Source organism: Carex rostrata, chromosome 16 (assembly GCF_964058835.1).
Source record: "Carex rostrata chromosome 16, lpCarRost1.2, whole genome shotgun sequence".
Taxonomy (NCBI): Eukaryota; Viridiplantae; Streptophyta; class Magnoliopsida; order Poales; family Cyperaceae; genus Carex; species Carex rostrata.
This window is the reverse complement of record NC_135933.1, coordinates 362,912-383,460: the sequence shown is the minus strand read 5'-3', so window position 1 is coordinate 383,460 and position 20,549 is coordinate 362,912. Positions and strand designations below refer to the sequence as shown.

The 20,549-nt window shown below is 36.3% G+C and overlaps 2 protein-coding genes across 2 annotated transcripts; one reads left to right on the top strand and one right to left on the bottom strand.

Moving 5' to 3' along the window:
* The first annotated feature begins 1,407 nt into the window (after nt 1-1,407).
* On the top strand, nt 1,408-13,827 carry LOC144567300 (Transducin/WD40 repeat-like superfamily protein). The gene is made up of 23 exons (XM_078317402.1): nt 1,408-1,702; nt 2,218-2,327; nt 2,733-2,898; nt 3,374-3,474; nt 3,854-3,926; nt 4,027-4,162; nt 4,636-4,796; nt 4,915-5,036; nt 5,335-5,434; nt 5,915-6,011; nt 6,179-6,230; nt 6,373-6,474; nt 6,745-6,894; nt 7,316-7,487; nt 8,133-8,369; nt 8,745-8,899; nt 8,982-9,424; nt 9,771-9,882; nt 10,155-10,309; nt 10,637-11,861; nt 12,155-12,361; nt 12,726-12,920; nt 13,132-13,827. The coding sequence occupies exons 1-23, from the start codon at nt 1,567-1,569 to the stop codon at nt 13,600-13,602; spliced, it is 4,878 nt and encodes a 1,625-aa protein (XP_078173528.1). The 5' UTR covers nt 1,408-1,566; the 3' UTR covers nt 13,603-13,827.
* Nucleotides 13,828-14,587: 760 nt separating this feature from the next.
* LOC144567518 (DNAse I-like superfamily protein) lies at nt 14,588-18,117 on the bottom strand. Its single transcript, XM_078317665.1, has 9 exons — nt 17,753-18,117; nt 17,223-17,315; nt 16,960-17,104; nt 16,017-16,215; nt 15,848-15,926; nt 15,636-15,697; nt 15,474-15,560; nt 15,206-15,309; nt 14,588-14,827 (listed from the first exon to the last, which is right to left on the bottom strand). Exons 1-9 carry the CDS (start codon nt 18,005-18,007, stop codon nt 14,772-14,774), a joined length of 1,080 nt encoding a protein of 359 aa, XP_078173791.1. The 5' UTR covers nt 18,008-18,117; the 3' UTR covers nt 14,588-14,771.
* Between the last annotated feature and the right edge of the window lie 2,432 nt (nt 18,118-20,549).

Genomic DNA, 20,549 nt, shown 5'->3' with positions numbered 1-20,549 from the left:
TAACATCCCGCGTGTCAAATTTTTCTAAACTCATCTATTTACTTTTAACACTGTTGATAGGTACAGATGAACAAAATATGCCACTTTCTTTATGTCACTGGTATGTATGTCATTCAAATTCTAAGATACTGTATCTATTATGAAAAAAAATTGATCTAAATCATTTGCCTCTGTCAATATGTCAGATCACATTGGTTTTTTTTTTTAAATAGAAGGACCACTATATTTTATTTATTTACTTGGAAATGACTTTTAAACCGGGATCAATAACTTAGATCCAAAATATTTTTATTTTTTCAATAACACACAAAGAAATATTTTAATTTTCCTTACAACCGCAAATAATTCGGTTTGAAAAATATTGATGCGAATTATTTGTCGTAGTCTTTCTAATAAATTAAATTATATAATATTTCATGTATTTTCAAAGAAATATAAAAATATTTCTAATATTTTAATACAATAAATAAATAAATCATAACATTATCTATTAAATTTAAAAAAAAATTACATCCGGAGAATATTTTCCGGAAAGAGACATTTGAATCTGGAGAGTTATTTTTTAAAAGAGACGCTAATCAGAAAAATAATTTTTCGAATTGAGCAAATATGGAAATAAGCTGAAAATGGATGTAGATTTGTATATGCTGAAACTTTTTTGGATATTAATAAAAATTTCGGTCATTAAAATTTATGTAATGTATGCATTTTTGAGCAAATGTGATTATGTAATGTAGATTTGTATATGTTGAAATTTTTTTGGATATCAATAAAAATTTCGGTCATTAAAATATATGTAATGTATGCATTTTTTAGCAAATGTGATTATGTGAGGATGCAACATCATCCTACTACGGTCCATACATAATTCAAAATAATAACGAGTTTGGCTAGTATAACATTAGTGTTATTTTAGTTTATATAACACAAATTCCAAAACCTATCAAATCGACTTCAAATGATGAATTCAAACTGTTCAAACCGATCTACTTCATTAGTTGTGAGTTTACATACAAAATTTGTAACTTTTCAAACTTATTTAGTATCAAGTCAAACGGTCAAATGTGTGAGTTTATAAGTTAATTTTCATACATTCATTTTTTAACATTTTTATTGCTTGATTTGATACTAAAATAACTTGCAAATATAAAAAAATTGTGTGTAAATACATCACTCATAAAATAAATTGATTTGAACGATTTAAATTAGTCATTTGAAATTTATTTAATAAATTTTGAAGTTAGTATATGTTATATTAATCGGACTCAATAATAACAGTAGAAATCATGGCGTCACTGCGGTAGGGGTTGCTTTCCTGGAACTGATATAAATCTCATCTTTTCACTTGCAAACGGGACCCAGTACAAATCACCCCTGTTACAGACCCGGTGTATACATTAAAATTTCCGAGAGAGAAACTCCGGCCTCGACAGTCTAACCAATTCAACTCGCTCTTTCTCCTCTTTCAGAGATCTTAATCTTTAGTTTCTCTACCTGCTCGAATCTTTAGCAAACCTCGCAACTAATGGTAGATCTGCTGTGAAATTTATCCAGCAAACAGGAAAAATGATGGAATGGACGAGGGTGCAGCATCTGGATCTGCGCCACGTGGCTCGCGGGCAGAAGCCGCAGCAGCCGCACTACGCGGCATTCAAGTCATCTCAAGCCGTTGTGGCAGTCGCCGTTGGGACCCACGTCATCGGTAAGCAGATCGTTTACTGGTTTATAATTTTTTATTTTTGTGAGAATTTTTCATAGCTTAATTGCTGGTGTAATTGCACGAGGATTCTGCTAGTTTGCTTTCCTCTGTTACGCTGAGAAATCGATGACTTAACGAATACAATCTACCTATTAACCTCCTCACTTTTTGCAAGCTTTGCTGTTAGTATGAGGGTATACTTATGTACATTTTGGTACCATTACAAATGAAAAAACTTCGGCTGGAATTAACATCGGCACTTAACTGAGCCACGGATTCAGTCACAAAAGTGAATAAAACATGAATCAAAACTAAAAACATGGTCTGGTACTGTACTGTTATCTGATTGATCAAAACAGTTTAAAAAGAAAAAAAAAGTATGGAATTATAAAATTGACCTATAACATTTGCATTGCCAAAATTGAACCTCCATTTTTGTCATTCTTTTCGGATAATTTTTTTTTTTGGTTGTATTTTGGTTATTTTTCTTCTGATTTGGTCAAAATTTTGTTTTGCAGAATTTGATTGCCTAACAGGAAGCAAGATATCTTCTATTGACATTGGTGCACGGGTTGTTCGCATGTTGTATAGCCCTACAAATGTTGATTCCATCATTGCAATCCTTGATGTTAGTCTGCTACATTATCTCATCTCAATTTGGACATTTTTTTTTGTTATGATTCAGATTAATTTCTTGCATGGCCCTGTAGGACCTCAAAATAATGGAGTATACCCTGTAAAGTGACATTTCAGGGAGTCTCTTGAGACATTGGAAGACCATAATTAATTCTGAACCCCATAACTGCCCCTCCTTTCCGACTATAAAATTGGGGATATGGTAAGATAGAGAGTGTAGATTGGACTTTTCGAAAGTTCCATGGAGGGGATGGTGTTTAAAATCAGATGGTATGTATTGATAGTCCATGACTTGAAAAATTTGGACCCTCCTCTTTTAACCAGTATATACCTGATTGGTCTCATGCCTTTTATGTTTTTCCTCTTTTGTTCATTACTTTTTTCAAAAATGTTTCAGGATGGTACAATAAGATCCTGTGATTTTTCGACTGAGCAAACATTAGTATTGCACACAATAGAGAGAAGAACAGACTCGATTAACATTGACAGTGATGTGCATATGGCACTGACCCCTCTTGAACCTAGTGTCTTCTTTGGCTTTCCGAAAAGGATGAGTGTGACAGGTTCCATTTCTGACTTTTAAGTAATGTTCCTTTTTTCTTTCCTTTTTTTGTAATTCTGGGGAGGATGTTATATTTACTCCATATCCTATTCTTCCTTCGACGTGACCATATTAGCGCTGAAGGAAATAAGACTTTGTTGTTTCTTCTTTAGATATATTATGTTTTGATCTTGGTGTGTAGAACAATTGAGTTTCATTTAACCCTAAACCATTTGTAAACACCATGTAGAACTACAAAAGGAAATGCTAAATAGGAAAATAGGAGCTCTTTTTGGACTGTACTGATGATTATAGTCCAGCTCCAGCAACAACTGGTATGGTAATGACATTCGGGACTTAGATTCTTGAATTGAGGGGATTTCAGTTTTCCAAGCAGTGCTCTAGGAAACCTTTAGGCTTTTAATTTTGGCCTCTGGAGGATATTTAAGAATGAACCTCACAAAGTCTTATTTTCCTTTTCTCTTTTTGTTGGTTAGTTGTCGGTGCTGTTGAGGGAGGAAGACCCCCAACAAAGATAAAGACGGATCTCAAGAAGTCTATTGTCAATGTTGCTTGCCATCCTCGGCTTCCTGTTTTGGTACATTCATTCTACCTGCTATTAACAGATATATAGGGATTGAAATTGGTTTTTTTTTTTTTTTCCATTATATCTTAAAAAGCAGTTTCATATGTAAATGTAAGCCTTGTAAAAAAGCTGAAGATTGGGAACATGGTCAAAGGCTAGTAAATTTTACCCTTGCCTAGTTGGCTTGTTTTGAACTAGTGTATCATTCATCTTCATAAGCTCATCTATTATATATTGGTATTTGCTTTGTTTGAAATTGTTATTGGTGTGTTGCCTTTATAGAACTTATAAAATGTGAGCTAATGTAACCATTGCTGATCTAAATAGTAAAGTCAGATTTTCTTACTTCGCGTGATGGTTAGAGCTGATTATAATTTTGTATTTGTTTCAGTACGTAGCTTATATAGAGGGCTTGGTACGAGCCTACAATATCCAGACATATGCTGTGCTTTATACCTTACAACGTAAGATACAACTTAGCACTCTTTTGTCATCTTATTTATTTTTTCCATTTTCCAACTTTTCCTTGATGGTTGGTTTGCAATTCCCTGTATTTGATTACAGTGGACCCAACAATAAAGCTACTTGGAGCAGGGGCTTTCGCTTTTCACCCGACCCTGGAGTGGATATTTATAGGGGATAGAGGCGGTGCTCTCTTAGCATGGGATGTTTCAACTGAGAGGCCAACTATGATTGGAATGTAAGTATTTTTGAATTAAATGTCATTGCTTTTATTTTAACGATTATAAACATTGTAGAATAGTCCTGCTATAGTTCTAAATTAGATGATTCTGAAAGAAAGTTTTCTACTCTGTACACACACAGTTTATTGGGTTCTTGCAATTGTTTTGTTATGCCTATAGTTTTTGGGCTTTTGGTGCCACCTTCATTGGCCATATGTTTACTGCCTCAAGCAAAGTCAAATGCATCAATTCTTTAAGGCTTGAATAAACATAAAAAGTTTAAAACCCAGAAACATTTGTTTTGGCTACTAATAAATGTAAATCCAATTACAAAACCTAGGAATTTCATGGCTTAATACTGAGAAGACACCAGTTTACCTTTTAATTGTCTGTTACCAAACGGGTTTGCCATTAGATGAGAACATTATATTTATTGTCTGTTTGCTGTTCTATCAGTTACAAATTTTGATTAGATTTTGGTTTGTCTCAGTACACAGGCTGGGTCACACCCAATAACATACATATCATGGATTTCTACCCTACGGCTGCTGGTAACCCTATCAAGGGATGGCACACTTCAAGCGTGGAAGACTCGTGTTGTTATTAACCCTAATCGACAACCAATGGAAGCAAATTTTTTTGAAAAAGCAGGTCATTGTTATTACTTAAACCTACTTATGAAAAAAATGTTCTCGAGGAAGCAAGTTTTTGCTAATATATTTTTTTTGCTTCCACTCTACTAATTTTGTCATTGTTATATTCTTTCAAGGTATTGAAGCACTGGACATTACCAAGATTCTCTCCCAAGATGGAGAAGGTGTTTATCCCTTGCCTCGAATGAGGAGTTTTGCTGTGCATCCGAAATTCAATTTAGCAGCTGCCACATTTGCAGTTAAGTCTGTTAAATAATTTTTTTTTTCAACCAAAATATTCATAAATTGTCAATTATATGGCCACTTCAAAATTCAAACCTATTGTGCCTTTAAATATAGCTCTTGAAATCGAAAGACCACCACCGGATTTTCCATAGTAAAGTTCTCTTTCTCACATCTTGGTTCTTTTTTGGTCAAACCTTGTACTTGATACATGAAAAAATGTACCTCTATTTTGCAATTAGGCCCTTTTTGTTTCTGGCTGGAAAATTGGGTTGAACTTTAAACTGATGAAATGTATAAATTAATGGTCGCAGGACATGTCGAATTCTGATAATGTGAAAAACAGGGCTGCATACACAAGAGAGGGGAGAAAACAGCTTTTTGCTGTTCTACAAAGTGCTAGGGGATCTACAGGTGAGATTCTTATAGTAATATGTGAAGGAGATAATTTATTTTGGAAATCAATGTTTGTTCTCTTTGCACAATGTGAATCTCAATTGGTATTCTGCTTGGTAACAGCTGAGAACTTCAATTTTGCAATTTATTATAAGATCAAATGGCTGACAGTTCCTATGGCTCATCATAGGAGATGACAGTTAAGACAGAAAAATTACGACAAAGAAAAATTCCAATATAAGATCAAATCATGTCAAACCCTCTTTTAACTTTTTGCTCATCATAGGAGATGCGTAATTGCAGTGTATCCTACATCATCATGAAAGGCAAACACAAGAATAACTAAGATGATAAACCCATCATAAACTAAAAACTAGGAAACTTGGAAGGAAAAATTTCACTCAATATTCCTAAGCATCTTACTGAAAGTAGAGTTCTTGGACTGTTTATTGAACTTTATTTTATTTTACTTTTTTCTATAACATTTCTATGCAACAGCTGCTGTTCTGAAAGAAAAGCTTGCGGCACTTGGGTCATCTGGAGTCTTGGCGGATCATCAGCTGCAAGCACAATTACAAAAGCAACAGGCCAAGGGGTAATTCTTTCCAATTTTCTAAATGCATAATTAAGGATTACTGGGCTCTTGTTAGCTTCAGGTCTAAAAAGCTCTTCGGTGTATTACCTGCTTGGTATTTATATTATTTTTGAATCATCATCTCTTAATTAATTCTCATACTGACTAGTTTTCTGTGTCTCTTTCAGCCAGAGCCAATTAACCATCTCGGATATTGCAAGGAAGGCTTTCCTTCACAGTGTAGGATTCTCTTTTTTTTAGGCTCTTTCCCCCGAGTTTATTTTAATCTAAGTCTATCATCATTTTCCCATGAAATGGTCAAGTTATGTTATAATTTTTACTCTGCCTTCTGTTAACTTGTTGAATTCTTTTGATGTTGCAGCATTTCATGGAGGGACATGCCAAAAGTGGCCCAATATCTAGACTGCCGCTCATTACAATCTCTGATGTTGGACATCTGCTACGAGATATCCCTGTTTGTCAGGTATTCGCTTGAACCTAACCAATGCTTTTTAGGAATTAGCAGGTTGTGAGACGTACTAGTTAATGCCCGTGCATTGCTACAGGTGAATTCAATGATGGAAAATTTACTATAGAATAACGATCTTATTGCATGAATGTAGTCAGTTCGAAATAAACTTGCTTTAATATTTGTTTTATTTTTTTTTCCCCTTCAAGTAGTAAATTTCTAGACAATCTTATATTTTCTGTGTTTTTTGTTAATGAATTTTGATATTTACATTTATGCTTACAGCCGTACCATTTGGAGCTGAACTTCTTCAATAAGAAGGAGCAACGGGTTGTTCAATACCCAGCCAAGGCATTTTATCTCGATGGTTTTAACCTTATGGCACACAACCTCTCTTCAGGGGCAGACAATATTTATAAGAAGCTTTACTCTACGGTAATGCCTATACAGATTATACACTAACTTGTTTGGGTTAATTTTAAAAAAAAATTCCTGAAGACTTGAGTTGTTGCTGATAATATATATTATGCGTGCCCTTGAGGAATTTTATCTTTTACATTATGGGTAGTTCCAAATTTTCGCTCAGTGGGGTAGTGGATGCACAATAAATAACCAGGATCTGGTATTGTAACAAAATTAACTGGTACCAGTATGAAGTAGAAAACTAGCATCAACTTCTGACAAGTGCATTAAATACAGAGCACTTTTGAGATGTTTTACTAAATTTAAAGAGATATTAAAAGGTAAAAACACCAAAAGTTACTCCATGTGCTGTTCAATTACATTCACCCCCCATTCCTTTTTCCCCCTTCCTGTGCACATTTACCAAAAGTCACCTTATGCATATTGTATTCAGATTCCTTCAAATGTGGAATGCCTTGCAAAGAGTGTGGTATACAGCTCAAAGCAAAACATGTTTATGGTAGTCTTTGAATTGAGTGGCCCAAATGGGGTTCTCCATGAAGTCGTTCTCTATTGGGAGCAAACTGACCCGCATACTGTCAATAGTAAAGGCAGTTCTGTAAAAGGTTTGCAGTTTCTCTTTGTTTTTTTTTTGTCTTTTAGATAATATTGCTTGCTTTCTTCTTCAAAAAAATATTGCTTGCTTTGATAGGTTAATTCAGGTAGATTGGTTTAAATTCTTAGTGAATTCAGGTAGATTGCTTTGATAGGTTAGTATTCCTATGCCACAACCTCTTTTTTCCATTAATCCGAAATATTGATCTTGTTCTTTTTCTCAAGCAATATGTCCAGGTATATCACATAATATTTTTAGTTCCTACTGAACTAGATCAAGATTCAAAAGATGAAAGGATCAAGATAACTGTGTGCTCATAAATTTTAGTGTGTTTATCATTTGGCCTCTTGATCTGTACGAATTAAACAGACTTGAGAAATTATAAATTTTATTTGAATAGTGAAATATAGTGCGAAAAAATAATTGTGGCAACTTGTTGCACCAGAAACCCCCTCTCAATTTTTAATATATAATAGATGCAATGTTCTTGCTTTGATCTAGATACTGGGACAGAGATCTTGATGTAAATTCAAAAAATTGTATGGATTTTCAAACTATCATTTACCTGAGGGGCCTGGCAGAAGTCTTAGCTGTTGGGCTTGCGACTCTTTTCCATTTAACTAAACAGAAAGTTTGGCTTATAAATTTTTTGCAGGCCGAGACGCAGCATTTATGGGTCCTGTTGATAGCCAATATTGTATTTTGGATGAAGACAAAGTTGGCCTTCTACTTTACACCATCCCACGCCCCACCAGTAAAGAAGAACTTGAGAAAACTAACCAAGCAGCTCTTGATGAGAATTCATTTGCCGAGGCTAAGGCTGACAAAAAGCAAGGTCCTCTACAGTTTGTTTTTGAAACGGAGGTTGACCGCATATTTTCAACTCCGATAGGTTAGTCCCACTTTAAACATTTGAAAATTTGCTTTATACCGAGTGAAATAGAACATGAAACCGTGAGCTCCCAAGCAGTGGGAGGAGAAAATGATCTTTGACCGTGTGCCTGTTGAAGAATGAGCTGGCGACTCATAGGCAGTGGCTTCATTCTTTTTTCAGTTTGCTTCGATATGGGTGCTGCTACGTTAATTACATATTTGATAGCAATAATGAGGATTATCAGATTGGCTGTGCGCTTGATACTTCCACATTGATTATTTGGATTGGTTGTGTACTGTACTTTCTGCATTGATTATTTGGATTGCTTGCACACTTTGCACTTGTCGCATTTCTTTTTGTCTTGCTATATTACTAAAAAAATAATCTTTGCAGAGGCAACTGTGTTGTATGCCATAAATGGAAAGCACGTGTCACTGGCAAAGCTTCTGTATGGGTACCGGCTCTCTCCTGACAACTCTCAGGAAATATCTACAAAAACTGAAGGGAAAAAGTTTTTCAAACTCAAGCCCAATGAAATTGTCCTTCAGGTGGGATCTGTGCTTTCAAATGACCAATCTTTTGTTCTAAATACTATATTTATTTCTCTCATAATAAGTAGTTTTTATGCAGGTTCAATGGCAAGAAACCTTAAGAGGCCATGTTGCTGGTATACTGACAAATCAAAGAGTACTGATCACTACTGCTGACCTGGACATACTGTCTAGTAGCTCGACAAAGTATGATATCGGCCTACCATCATACCGATCCATCGTATGGGTGGGGCCTGCTCTTCTTTTTTCCAGTGCAAGTGGGATTAGCATGCTTGGTTGGGACAATAAAGTTCGTTCAATTCTTTCTACAAGCTTCCCCCGTTCTGTCATGTTAGGTGCTTTGAATGACAGGATATTGATTGTAAATCCTACCGACATAAACCCAAGACAGAAAAAAGGAGTTGAAATAAAGAGTTGTCAGGTCGGTTTGCTTGAGCCTCTTTTAATTGGGTTTGCGACCATGCAACAGCGCTTTGAGCAGAAAATTGACCTTTCTGAGGTTTTATACCAAATAACTTCAAGGTACCTCACAAAAAAGATTTTACTTCTCAATTAAAAATGAAGGTTCTTTATTTTTTGGGTCTTGGGAGTTACTAATCAGGTACCGGTGTTAGCCTGGTACAAATGAGAGAGAAGTGGTTTGCCTTTTCTCTCATTTGGTTCTTTTCTTTTCTTTTGTGTTTTATTGGTTTTCTTTTTGTTATTTAGCAGAAGTCTTGACCAAAAGATTAATAGAAATGACCACCAGAGGAGATATAAGTCTTTACCACTATTAATATTGTGCTAGTACCTCGGAACACAACTCTAGGAACAAGGTTCTCTATTTGATCCAACTTGGATGAGGTTGACTGAATTTTCCTTTATACAGGTTTGACAGTACGCGGATTACCCCTCGATCTCTTGATATATTGGCAAAAGGTCCTCCTGTTTGTGGTGACCTTGCTGTGGCATTATCACAAGCTGGTCCTCAATTCACACAGGTGAGAGATTATTGGTTTGTTCTCATTTTGTATATCATACTATCTGAATGGGTAAACACTGGGCAAATATAGGAACTGACTTGACCGCCATTGCTTGCATAATATGTCAGGACCAAAATTTCTATTGTTAGCCCTTGTATATTGTGTTAACTTAATTATAGACTAAAAGAAACTTGAACAAGCCTAGCTCAAAGAATTTACTTCAAGCTGAGACCAATTACAGCAGTTTTGCAATTCCCTCATCATGATAATATTTCTGATAATTTACACAGGTGATAAGGTGTAACTACGCAATCAAAGCCCTTCGTTTCTCTTCTGCCCTGTCAATTTTAAAGGATGAGTACCTCCGATCCAGAGATTATCCCCAGTGCCCTCCTACTTCTGTTCTATTCCAACGTTTCAGGGAATTGGGATATGCTTGCATCAAGTATGTTCTGTTTCTATACTATAAACATGTCATTTTCTGAAAACTGAATTGCTTTGTGTCAACGCGTCCATTGCGTGGTTACTCGTGCTTTTATTGCATGCCAAAATTTTCTCTTGAATGTTCTTATATAGCCTTCTGTTCTCCTAATTTAATACTGGATTTAACATTTTACAACTTGAATTGGTAGTGGAGGACCATGATATATCTTCATTAACCTTGTTTTGACATAGGACCTTATTCTAAGTGACTTGTCTACTTCTTCTTTTGCAATCCTAATTTAGGTGGAATATACACCTATGATATTTCAATACACATTGTTGCTTTTAGGTATGGTCAGTTTGACAGTGCCAAGGAGACCTTTGAGGTGATCTCTGATTATGAGAGCATGCTGGATCTCTTCATCTGCCACCTAAACCCCAGTGCCATGCGTCGCCTTGCGGAAAAGCTTGAACAGATCTCCCTTGACTCAGAAATAAGACGCCATCTTGAACGAATCCTACGCGTAAGATCCACCACCTGGTCCCAAGGTGGCATTTTTGCCAACTTCGCAGCAGAAAGCATGGTACCTAAGGGACCTGAGTGGGCTGGTGGCAATTGGGAGATTAAAACACCTGCCACAACCAAACCGATACCTGCATGGGAGATCTCAGCCGAGGTCATGCCATATATGCGTACTGGTGAAGGCAGCATCCCTACCATTGTGGCTGACCATATAGGGATTTATCTGGGTATGTTTAGGGGGAGGGTTAATGTGGTGGAGGTGAGCGAGAAGAGCCTTGTTATGCCTTCTAGTGTGGGTCCCAGTGGTGAGGACAAACCAGTTATGGCTCCTACTCTAAAGCCTGATGACTCGGCTGGTGGTTCTCTTGCAAAGCAGCTAGGGTTCGCCTCAGGAATAGCACCAGCTGCTGAGGATCAGCAGGCAAAAGCTGCAGAGGAATTTAGGAGAAGTATGCAGGGTGTTACTGATGATGGTGCCAGCAGTGATGAAGAGGATTCAACCTCTAGAACAAAGAAGATTCAAATTAGGATACGGGATAAACCAGTTGCTGGCCCGGCAGATGTTAATAAGCTCAAAGAAGCAACCAAATCACTGGGCCTAGGGGCCCCACCGGGTCCACCGGCCAGGACAAGGTCCCTCATGGTCCCACCACCAGCTGGTCCATCTTTGCCCCAGGCCCAGGATCCTGTCCAGTGGCCACCAGCTCAGCCAACTCCGCCACCAGCCGCTGTGAACAGCAGAATGGACTTGTTTGGTACTGATGCTTTCACTGCAGGACCACAGACTGGTACAGGTACGGGCTTGGCAGCCCGCCCTATACCAGAGGATTTCTTCCAGAACACAATCTCATCCCTCCAGGTGGCTGCCTCGGCAGCGGCTACATTGCCTCCTGAAGGGAAGATAATATCCCAAGTGGCGCAAGGTGGTATCCCCATGCAGGGTGGTCAAACTCGGCCCCTTACACCACAGGCAACACCAAATACGAGCACAATGAATGTTGGCTTGCCAGATGGTGGTGTCCCACCTCAGGCACTCCAAGTACCTCCGCAGGTGACATATTAATACCTTTCAGTTTCTATTTTATTTTTTAAGAATCAATAGTTGTTGTATTGAATCTTGTTTAGTGGCCAGGTCAAGTACTGGTATATAATAATGGTCATACTACACTGAAGAGATTTGTCAAGGTTCTATATCTGTATTGGGTTTTTTAAATTAGGGCGTTTCTGGGAAGTTCTAGAGTACATGTATTAAAGGGATCGTGCTTGAGTCTTTCTTATGTTGAAATCATTGTTCGGTATTATATTTTGTACTAATTTACATTTGATACCAACATACAATTGCAGGGCCCCGCGTTCACTCCTGTTGGTTTGCCAGATGGAGGAGTTCTCCCACAAGCTCAGCTGCAACCACAATTACAGCAACAACCACAGTTGCGGCCTATGGGTGTCATGCCTTCTCAACCAATTGATCTTGGTGCTCTTGAGGGTAGTGGGCCTGCAAATGCTAAGCCTGCAGGTCCTGTTCCACCTACTGCTGTCAGACCTGGGCAGGTATGCTTGGATTAATGAACTAGAAATTATATTATTGGGCACTATATTGTACCTGTTCTGTTAAGTCAGGTACTTGGTGCAATAATTGGGATTGAACTGATACAAGTGAACCTATTGGACCCGAATTACGCACTTATATCTCGGCATCATTGGAGTTTTATCCAAGGCTCCCTTGTGTTAATGTTGTTTTAAGCTTAATTATTAATTGATTGTAAATTTTTTTGGTGATAATTTTAGGCCCTTATTCAATATTATAGCCGTGGTTTAATGATAATTTTACAACATTTGTTGCTTCACAAAAACCAGGTGTGTGCATCCTATATGGTCAAAACTCTGATCTTCATTGTAATTGTTGTCATAATAGGTACCACGTGGGGCCCCTGCCTCAGATTGCTATAAGATGGGTCTGGCCCATCTGGAGCAGAACCAGCTATCAGATGCATTGTCCTGTTTGGATGAGGCCTTCTTGGCTCTTGCAAAGGATCAGTCCCGGGAAGTTGATGTTAAAGCACAAGCCACAATTTGTGCACACTATAAAGTTGCTGTTGCTTTGCTTCAGGTATTTGCTACGTCTGAGGAAATGTCAAAACAGAAACTGTTGCTTGTCTATGGTAGAATTTATCGAGTCTTACACTCTTGAAATCGGGAACTACTTTATATTCCTGTACCCCAGTAATATCCTTGTTATAATTATCTTAGATCTAGAATGCTCCATTTTTTTCTGAAACCGACTGGTACTGGATTACATCACCACAACCTTTTTCATGCAGGAAATTGGTAGATTGCAAAAAGTGCAAGGTGCAGGTGCACTGAGCGCCAAGGATGAGATGGCACGGCTGTCGCGCCACTTGGCGTCCCTGCCTCTTCAGGCAAAGCACCGCATCAATTGTATCCGTACTGCAATAAAGCGCAACATGGAGGTGCAAAATTTTGCATATGCGAAACAACTACTAGACCTCCTGTATTCAAAGGCCCCGTCTAACAAGCAAGATGAGCTGAGAAGTCTTATTGACATGTGTATGAAGAGAGGGTTAACGAATAAATCTATTGACCCATTTGAGGATCCATCACAGTTCTGTGCTGCCACATTGGGAAGGTTGTCTACCATTGGACATGACATGTGTGACTTGTGTGGAGCTAAGTTTTCAGCTGTTTCGGCACCTGGATGCATCATTTGTGGGATGGGGCGTATTAAGAGGTCAGATGCTGCCTCTGGGCCTGTACCATCACCCTTCGGCTGATTTTGTTGAGATACGTGTTTGCTTTTATTACTTGTATTTAAAACATTGGTTGATATTTCTTTATTTGATTTTGGTTGTGTATCTGTTTTTCTTCAGCCTAGGGCAATTTTTGTCATCTTTGCTCACCTCTTGAGTTTCTTTTGTGAGTAGTAGTGCTTGTGTTGTATATTACTGAAAGACATCTTGGAGTAGCAATGTACACATTGAAAGGTTTGGAAACTGAAAGCCGAAGTGCCTGTCTCTGTTGATCGGCTTGATTTTTTATGGGATATGTTCTGACATAAACCAGCTGAATTCAATTTTCATGATAAGAGAGTTATAGTAGCTATTTCTGCATAACCAGCATGTAGCTGTATTTCTAAATTAGACAAAGATTGAACTCGGTCCTTGTTGGAACTGAGTTCAGTTGAGCAATCACAAGTCGAATAGAGCCAGTTCGTTTGCATTGTGAGTTGCTCATGAATTAAAGAATTTTGTCAAATTCAAATATGGATAGTGAAGATGTTGGGAAAGAGCTTTCTTCTTGCAACAAATTGCTTATATTTAGTATTTATCTAGAAAGCTCTAAGACATTGGTGTTTGCTTTCACATGAAATTTTTTATATTTAACATAAAACCCTAAACTGAAAATCCATCCCTTCTAAGGCTCAACCAAAATCAGTGGTCACTAGACTCGCGACAGCTTCTTTCGGCCTTCTCTACTTGAAGAATCTCAAAAGGTGGAAAAGACCATTGAATCGTGAACAGTTGATATGAAACTGACAAGAACATTAAATCTCATCACCAATAGGCTATACGAGAATTTTAAAGGTATAATTTAAGTTTCTCTCATTTTTGCAAGTAGTATGTTTATTGTTAATTTAACAACTCCAAAGATGCACAATATTGATGGAAGTGCATTTGGTGGAGCTCTTAGAAACAACGTGTGAGAGATAATATGAGGTATTTTCAACACCGCATAGATCATTAATTAATATACAAAAAAGAGGAAAATAGCAGAAATCAACAAGTAAAACCAACATTAGCATACCGTCCTAACATATATTATATGATAAGCTTTGAGGACATCAGAATTACAAAACAATGAAATTGTTATAAAAATTGCGTGGTTAAAGCACCAGCTGCAAGGATTCTGAATAAGCATTTAGCAGCATCAAAGTATCACATCCTCATACTTGTTGAGAAAGCTCCAGGGAAACAGGGCAGTGATCACTCCCATAGAAACCTGCCATCGTTACATGCACAAAACCCAAGGTATCAATTACCAAAGCCCCAGCAAAAATACATGGAAAAGGTTCTATGTTTACAAATGTTTGAAACTTTTTAAAAACAAGGTATCCAGCACTTTTTATGAAGGGTCCAGCTGTCCAAACTTAAAACCGGATCATTCACTGATGAAGTGGCAATAGGACAGTAGCCTTTCCTTGAACCTCCCCATTTTAAAGAGAGTGAGTATCATGTTTTGAAACTCATGGCGCCAAAAACAACAGCTAGGAGAGAATACTTAGGGATGGCCAAAATAAAAACTAATATGAGAAACAAAGTACATATTCTGGATCACTTGTTGAATACAAATGCCATTTGGAGTGAAGATCTATATTACCTTCCATTTCGATGCCATGGCCATGAATTTCACATGCAACGATTCGCTCCTTCAACTGTTCTGAAACTATGAAATAGTCAATCCTCATTCTCTTGCCTCTATACCTACAAAATATATATATATATAACTTGGTTTTGTTTAGGTCCTTAGATGGTACTAAGATTTAAGCAAAAAAAAAAGAAAAAACGGAATGTTGTTGCTGAGCATGTATTATTGCAAATTGCAATTAACTGACTAAAAGAACAATAAACAAACATAAGTTTCATACTTGCCAATGGGGTTCCCGGACCAAGAGAATCCACTATCCATGTCCTTTTCCTTGTGTAAAAATCTGTAAGCATCCAACAGCTTCCCTCTGTCCATATTGCAACGATCATATTAAACTAGCAAATAGCATAAACAGAATAACATTTATATTCTAATCACCTACTGGTTTAGTATATTGTTAAATCGACGCCTCTCAGCCAGTGTGAATCCAGGCTGCCCGCAGTCCTATAACATGAAAAAAGAATTATTTTATGTTGTGCTTCTACCAATCCACTAGTATTCTGATGGGCATACATTTTTTCAAAGGAAATTGGCACACAGGTAAAAGCATGGCAGCAAGTAATTAATTTTTAACCGGAATAAAACAATAGTCACCTCTTTATTTGGAGGAACATATCCATTGAGCTTAGCACTGCTGAAGAAATCTGGATGACTCACATCAATATCTTCATGACTGTAATTCAAATGTAATTTATATGAACTTGACACAATAATCAGATGCTTTCAAAAACCTCATATTTTGTATTATTTTTTTCTGTAGTACCTCACATTAAGGTCTCCACACCAAATCAGGGGCTTGTCTATGCATTGAACAAATTCTAGGATTCGTTTATCCCATTTGCGCCTCCTTGGAAAAGAATTCTCTTCTTCTTTCCAGCCATTGTTAGGCACATAAGTATTCATGACCAGGTATGATTCAAATTCTGCAATAATTACTCGGCCGTCTTGTTCATGCTTTGAGCCTTCCATGACAATGAAGAAACAATTGATAAATAAGAATAAAATGACAACTACAAATTGTTATGTGCTGGTAAGATTTGTTGTGACAAAAGAACATATCATATTAATATTTCATAGATCATTTCTCAGAGACCCAAAGTATCAGTGAGAACCCGTAAAGACTGAAATAAAGCCACTGAAAAAGGAAATGAACGGCATTTGTACACTAGCTTAATTACAAGACCACAGATAAGCATAAACCAAACATAATTAAAAGCCAAAGAGAAAAGTCTGAAAAGGGCCCTCAACTAGTTGATTTCAAATAAGCCCCTCAACTTCTTCTTTTCAGTTCAATTGATCCCCTCAAACTTTCAGTAACGGGTCAATTAGGCCCTTCCTTAGTTAGCCAAATGACAGGGCCAACATTGGGAGTGCATGAGATGATATGATGCTCTGTAATTAAACAAATAAATGTTCCTTCAGGAAAAAATAAAAAATAAAAGAAATGACCCCTCCTATAATAGATAAGATTTGTTTTCTCAATAAGTATTGGCCAACAAGCAAGCATAATGCATTAACAAGCCGATGGCTTGAATTGAACAAAAATCTTGAGTTTAAAGCCTCAATTGAACCAGAAATAAATTAAAGATCTTGATTGAACTCGATGCCATAGTTGAGGGGCCGTCTTTAGACTTTGCTCAAAGTAAAATGAATCAATTTGTTCGATTCAAAACTTGTGGTTCAATCCTCAACTGATTTAGTAATACCTGTTCGATCCAAGCAGAAGGAAACCCTTTTTGGCTGAAGATGTTTTTTGATAAACATGGCAGTGCCACCATACTTGGAATCTGAAAGAGACCACCACACACGGTAATCTTTGAAAGGAGCACTTGACAACGCACGCATGACAATCTGCATCATAGTTGATAAACGCACGCATAACAATCTGCATTGATAGTTGATAAACCCTACTAATATAAGAAGAAAAATTTAAAGAGATGCATAAAATTTTAGAAGTCCGACTTATTACTTGCTTTTCCTCTCTTGAGGCACTGGTATCATCTTTTAGTTCACCAGGATTTCTTGGAGTGCCTTTTGCACCAGCAGCAGGGATTCGCACTTCCTAAAAATCAGTGATACAAGTGAAGTCAAATTAAATGTAAAACTCTATAGAACCTAAATCCTGATGAATAAAATGTCAGTTCTATAAAACTAGATTATACCAATTTGGCAAATGTCAACTAAAGTTCATGTTAAGGTATGTACAATAACTATTGTTTAGAAGGGTACATATGTATCATGAACATTAACTAAAGGTTTTATATGGGTACAAAGTACAAATACAATAACAACAACACTAGGGATTATTATGCACGAAATGCCAAATAGGGATAACTGAACACACCATAATAACCATACGAAGAATAGGGAAGATTGAAGAATAGATTTCCCCCATTTGCAATTTCTTCTCCAGGGGTATTTACCCCACTGGCAAAGATTGTAAGGGTATATACTTGCTAGAAAGAAAGAAAGAAAGAAAGAAATCTAGAGAGAAATGACCTGAATGCAAATGACATCGGGATCAAGGGCCTGAACGAAAGATGAGAACTGAGGCCAGTCGTTTTTAATTCGTAGAAGAAAGCTGTTGGCGTTCCAAGTGAGAAACTTGAGCGGATCCTTCTTCTCCTTCTCCTTCTCATTCTCACCTTTTGCTAATGCATTTCCTTCGGTATTAACCGCTGATGCGCAATCCGACGACAAAGCGAGTTTCTTCGCCGAGCCTTCCTTCTCTATTGGCTTGAAGAATCGCTTCATGCTAACTCAGCTCAGTTCACGCCTCGCTCCTCTTCTCTTTGTTCTCTGCGCTGCGCGCGCTTAGCGCTGGCAAGTGCTTGGGTTTTGTCGAAGAAGAGGGTTTAGTTTCTGTGGGCCAGCCCAATTTTGGTCGTAGATAAAAGAATCAGCGCGGCTGGGTTCCATGTCTCATCGGAACCGTTCGATCCGTATCAATATCAAGATATATCCGTATTCAATCTGCACGGATGTTAAAGTAATTTATACGAATCATAATGCTGATCGAGTAGCTCTGACTATACATTCGAGTTTAGTACGATGCGGCGATGGCCATCGGATGCTCCCCATTCCTCAAGTGACAAGTTTAAGGGTAAATTTTGCCGTCACTAAACTTTGTTATTTGACACGAATTGATCACTCAAATTTGATTTGTCCATTTTTAGTCACTCAATTTTGTTACTTGTTACTTGTCCCAATTAAATCTCTTTATACTTTTTCATCCAAAATACTAACGAAATATGCTCATTCTGTTAGTATTTTAGATGAAATATGCTCATTATGTTAATATTTTGGATGAAATGAGTATATTTTGTTAATATTTTGGATGAAAAAGTATAGAGCGACTTGAATGCAACAAATAACAAAGTTGAGTGACTAAAAAGAAACAAATAACAAAGTTTAGTTATCAATTCGTGACAAATAACAAAATTTAATGACTTTTAGTGAAATTTATCCCAAGTTTAATAATAACAAGAGGAGGGATCAAGTTACAACACTTGAAAGTTACAACAAAGTTACAACATCATTTTTTTTCATTTTCAAAGTCCAAATCGTCGATCCAAACCGTTAGATATTCAATCTATATTAAAATGTGCTTGCAGACCAAATTTTACATTTTTTGAAATTTTTTTGCTATTTATTAAGATGGGTACAAAATCGCTGTTTTTATTAAAATTCTGCACCATTAAAAACAGCAATTTTGTACCCATCTTAATAAATAGCAAAAAAATTTCAAAAAATGTAAAATTTGGTCTTTAAGCACATTTTAATATAGATTGAATATCTAACGGTTTGGATCGACGATTTGGACTTTGAAAATGAAAAAAAATGATGTTGTAACTTTGTTGTAACTTTCAAGTGTTGTAACTTGATCCCTCCTCTAATAACAAATAGGAACTTTTAAAAAAAAAAATTAACAACAAAGGAAATTTTTGTTTCACCTCTGACCTCTGTACAATTTTATTTAGTTCAATTGTTTTAAAGCTGCTTTTTAGTATACTGCAATTTTAATAATCTTGTAAAAAGACACTATTAATATATTCTTCATAATATTGAATCACGCAATTATAAAGAAGATTTATAACGGTAATACGATATTTTATACTATGTCGCTTAATGGAATAAAGATCCCGCTGATAGACTATCGCGATCCAAACTTTTTTTTTACCACTCTAATAAATTAAAATTAAATGATTATCACCCGATTAGCTAGATTTCAAATTATACCACGAATGCATATCTAGTCTGCGCATCGATTTTTTTGGTGCGTGGACTGGATTTGCGTACCGAAATTGATTTTTTAATATATTTTTTTCAATTTTTATTAATCCATCGCATATTCAGTCAGAGCACGGATTTTTTTTAGTTAGTTCTGTTCTAAAGTTTTTTAAAATTTTGGCCAAATTTTTTTCTGTTCTATTATGTTTCATTATGTGGTAATTTTTTACTATTTTTTAGATTTATTGAATATCGCTGTTTTTTATGGTCCAGATTTGTCTGAAAAACAACGATTTTCAATAAATCTAAAAAAATAGTAAAAAATTTCCAAAATATGTAAAATTTGGTCTCCAAACACATATTAATATGGAGAACAAGATGAACGGTTCGGATCGACCGTTAGGATTTTGAAAACTCAAATATTGAGCCGTAGCACGCCATAGCATCGTAGCCAAGTCCATTTAGAATTATATGTACACATAAAATTTGACTGTGAAATTGTAGAAAATAAAACGCACTTATTTAACAAATAAATTTTTTGACTAAATTTGAACTAAAAATTACTACAACAAATTATACACACAATCTGAGCAGCATTTTATACTAAGGTGGTTCACAAATCGCTACAAATTACACGCACAATTCGGTAAATGTTTTATACTATAAATTATATACGCATAACAGAAAAAAAAATTCAAACAATTCATAACAGAACTAAAAAAAAAATTCGGGCTTGGACTGGGTATGAGGACAGATTAATAAAAAATAAAAAATATATTAAAAAAATTAATTTCGGTACACATATTCAATCCGCGCACCAAAAAAATCGGTGCGCGGACTGGGTATGCGTTCGTAATATAATTTGAAATTTAACTAATCGGATGGTAATCATTTAATTCTGATTTATTAGATGGTAAATAAAATAATTTCGGCGATCCAAACATTAATTAATAAATGTCTATGTGAGGCTGTGCGAGATTGTAAACTTTTTATCATAAAGAAAAAAATTCTCAATATGATATCTTTCCATGTTCTTATTGAAAATGTTAGTAGTATTACTGTGGAG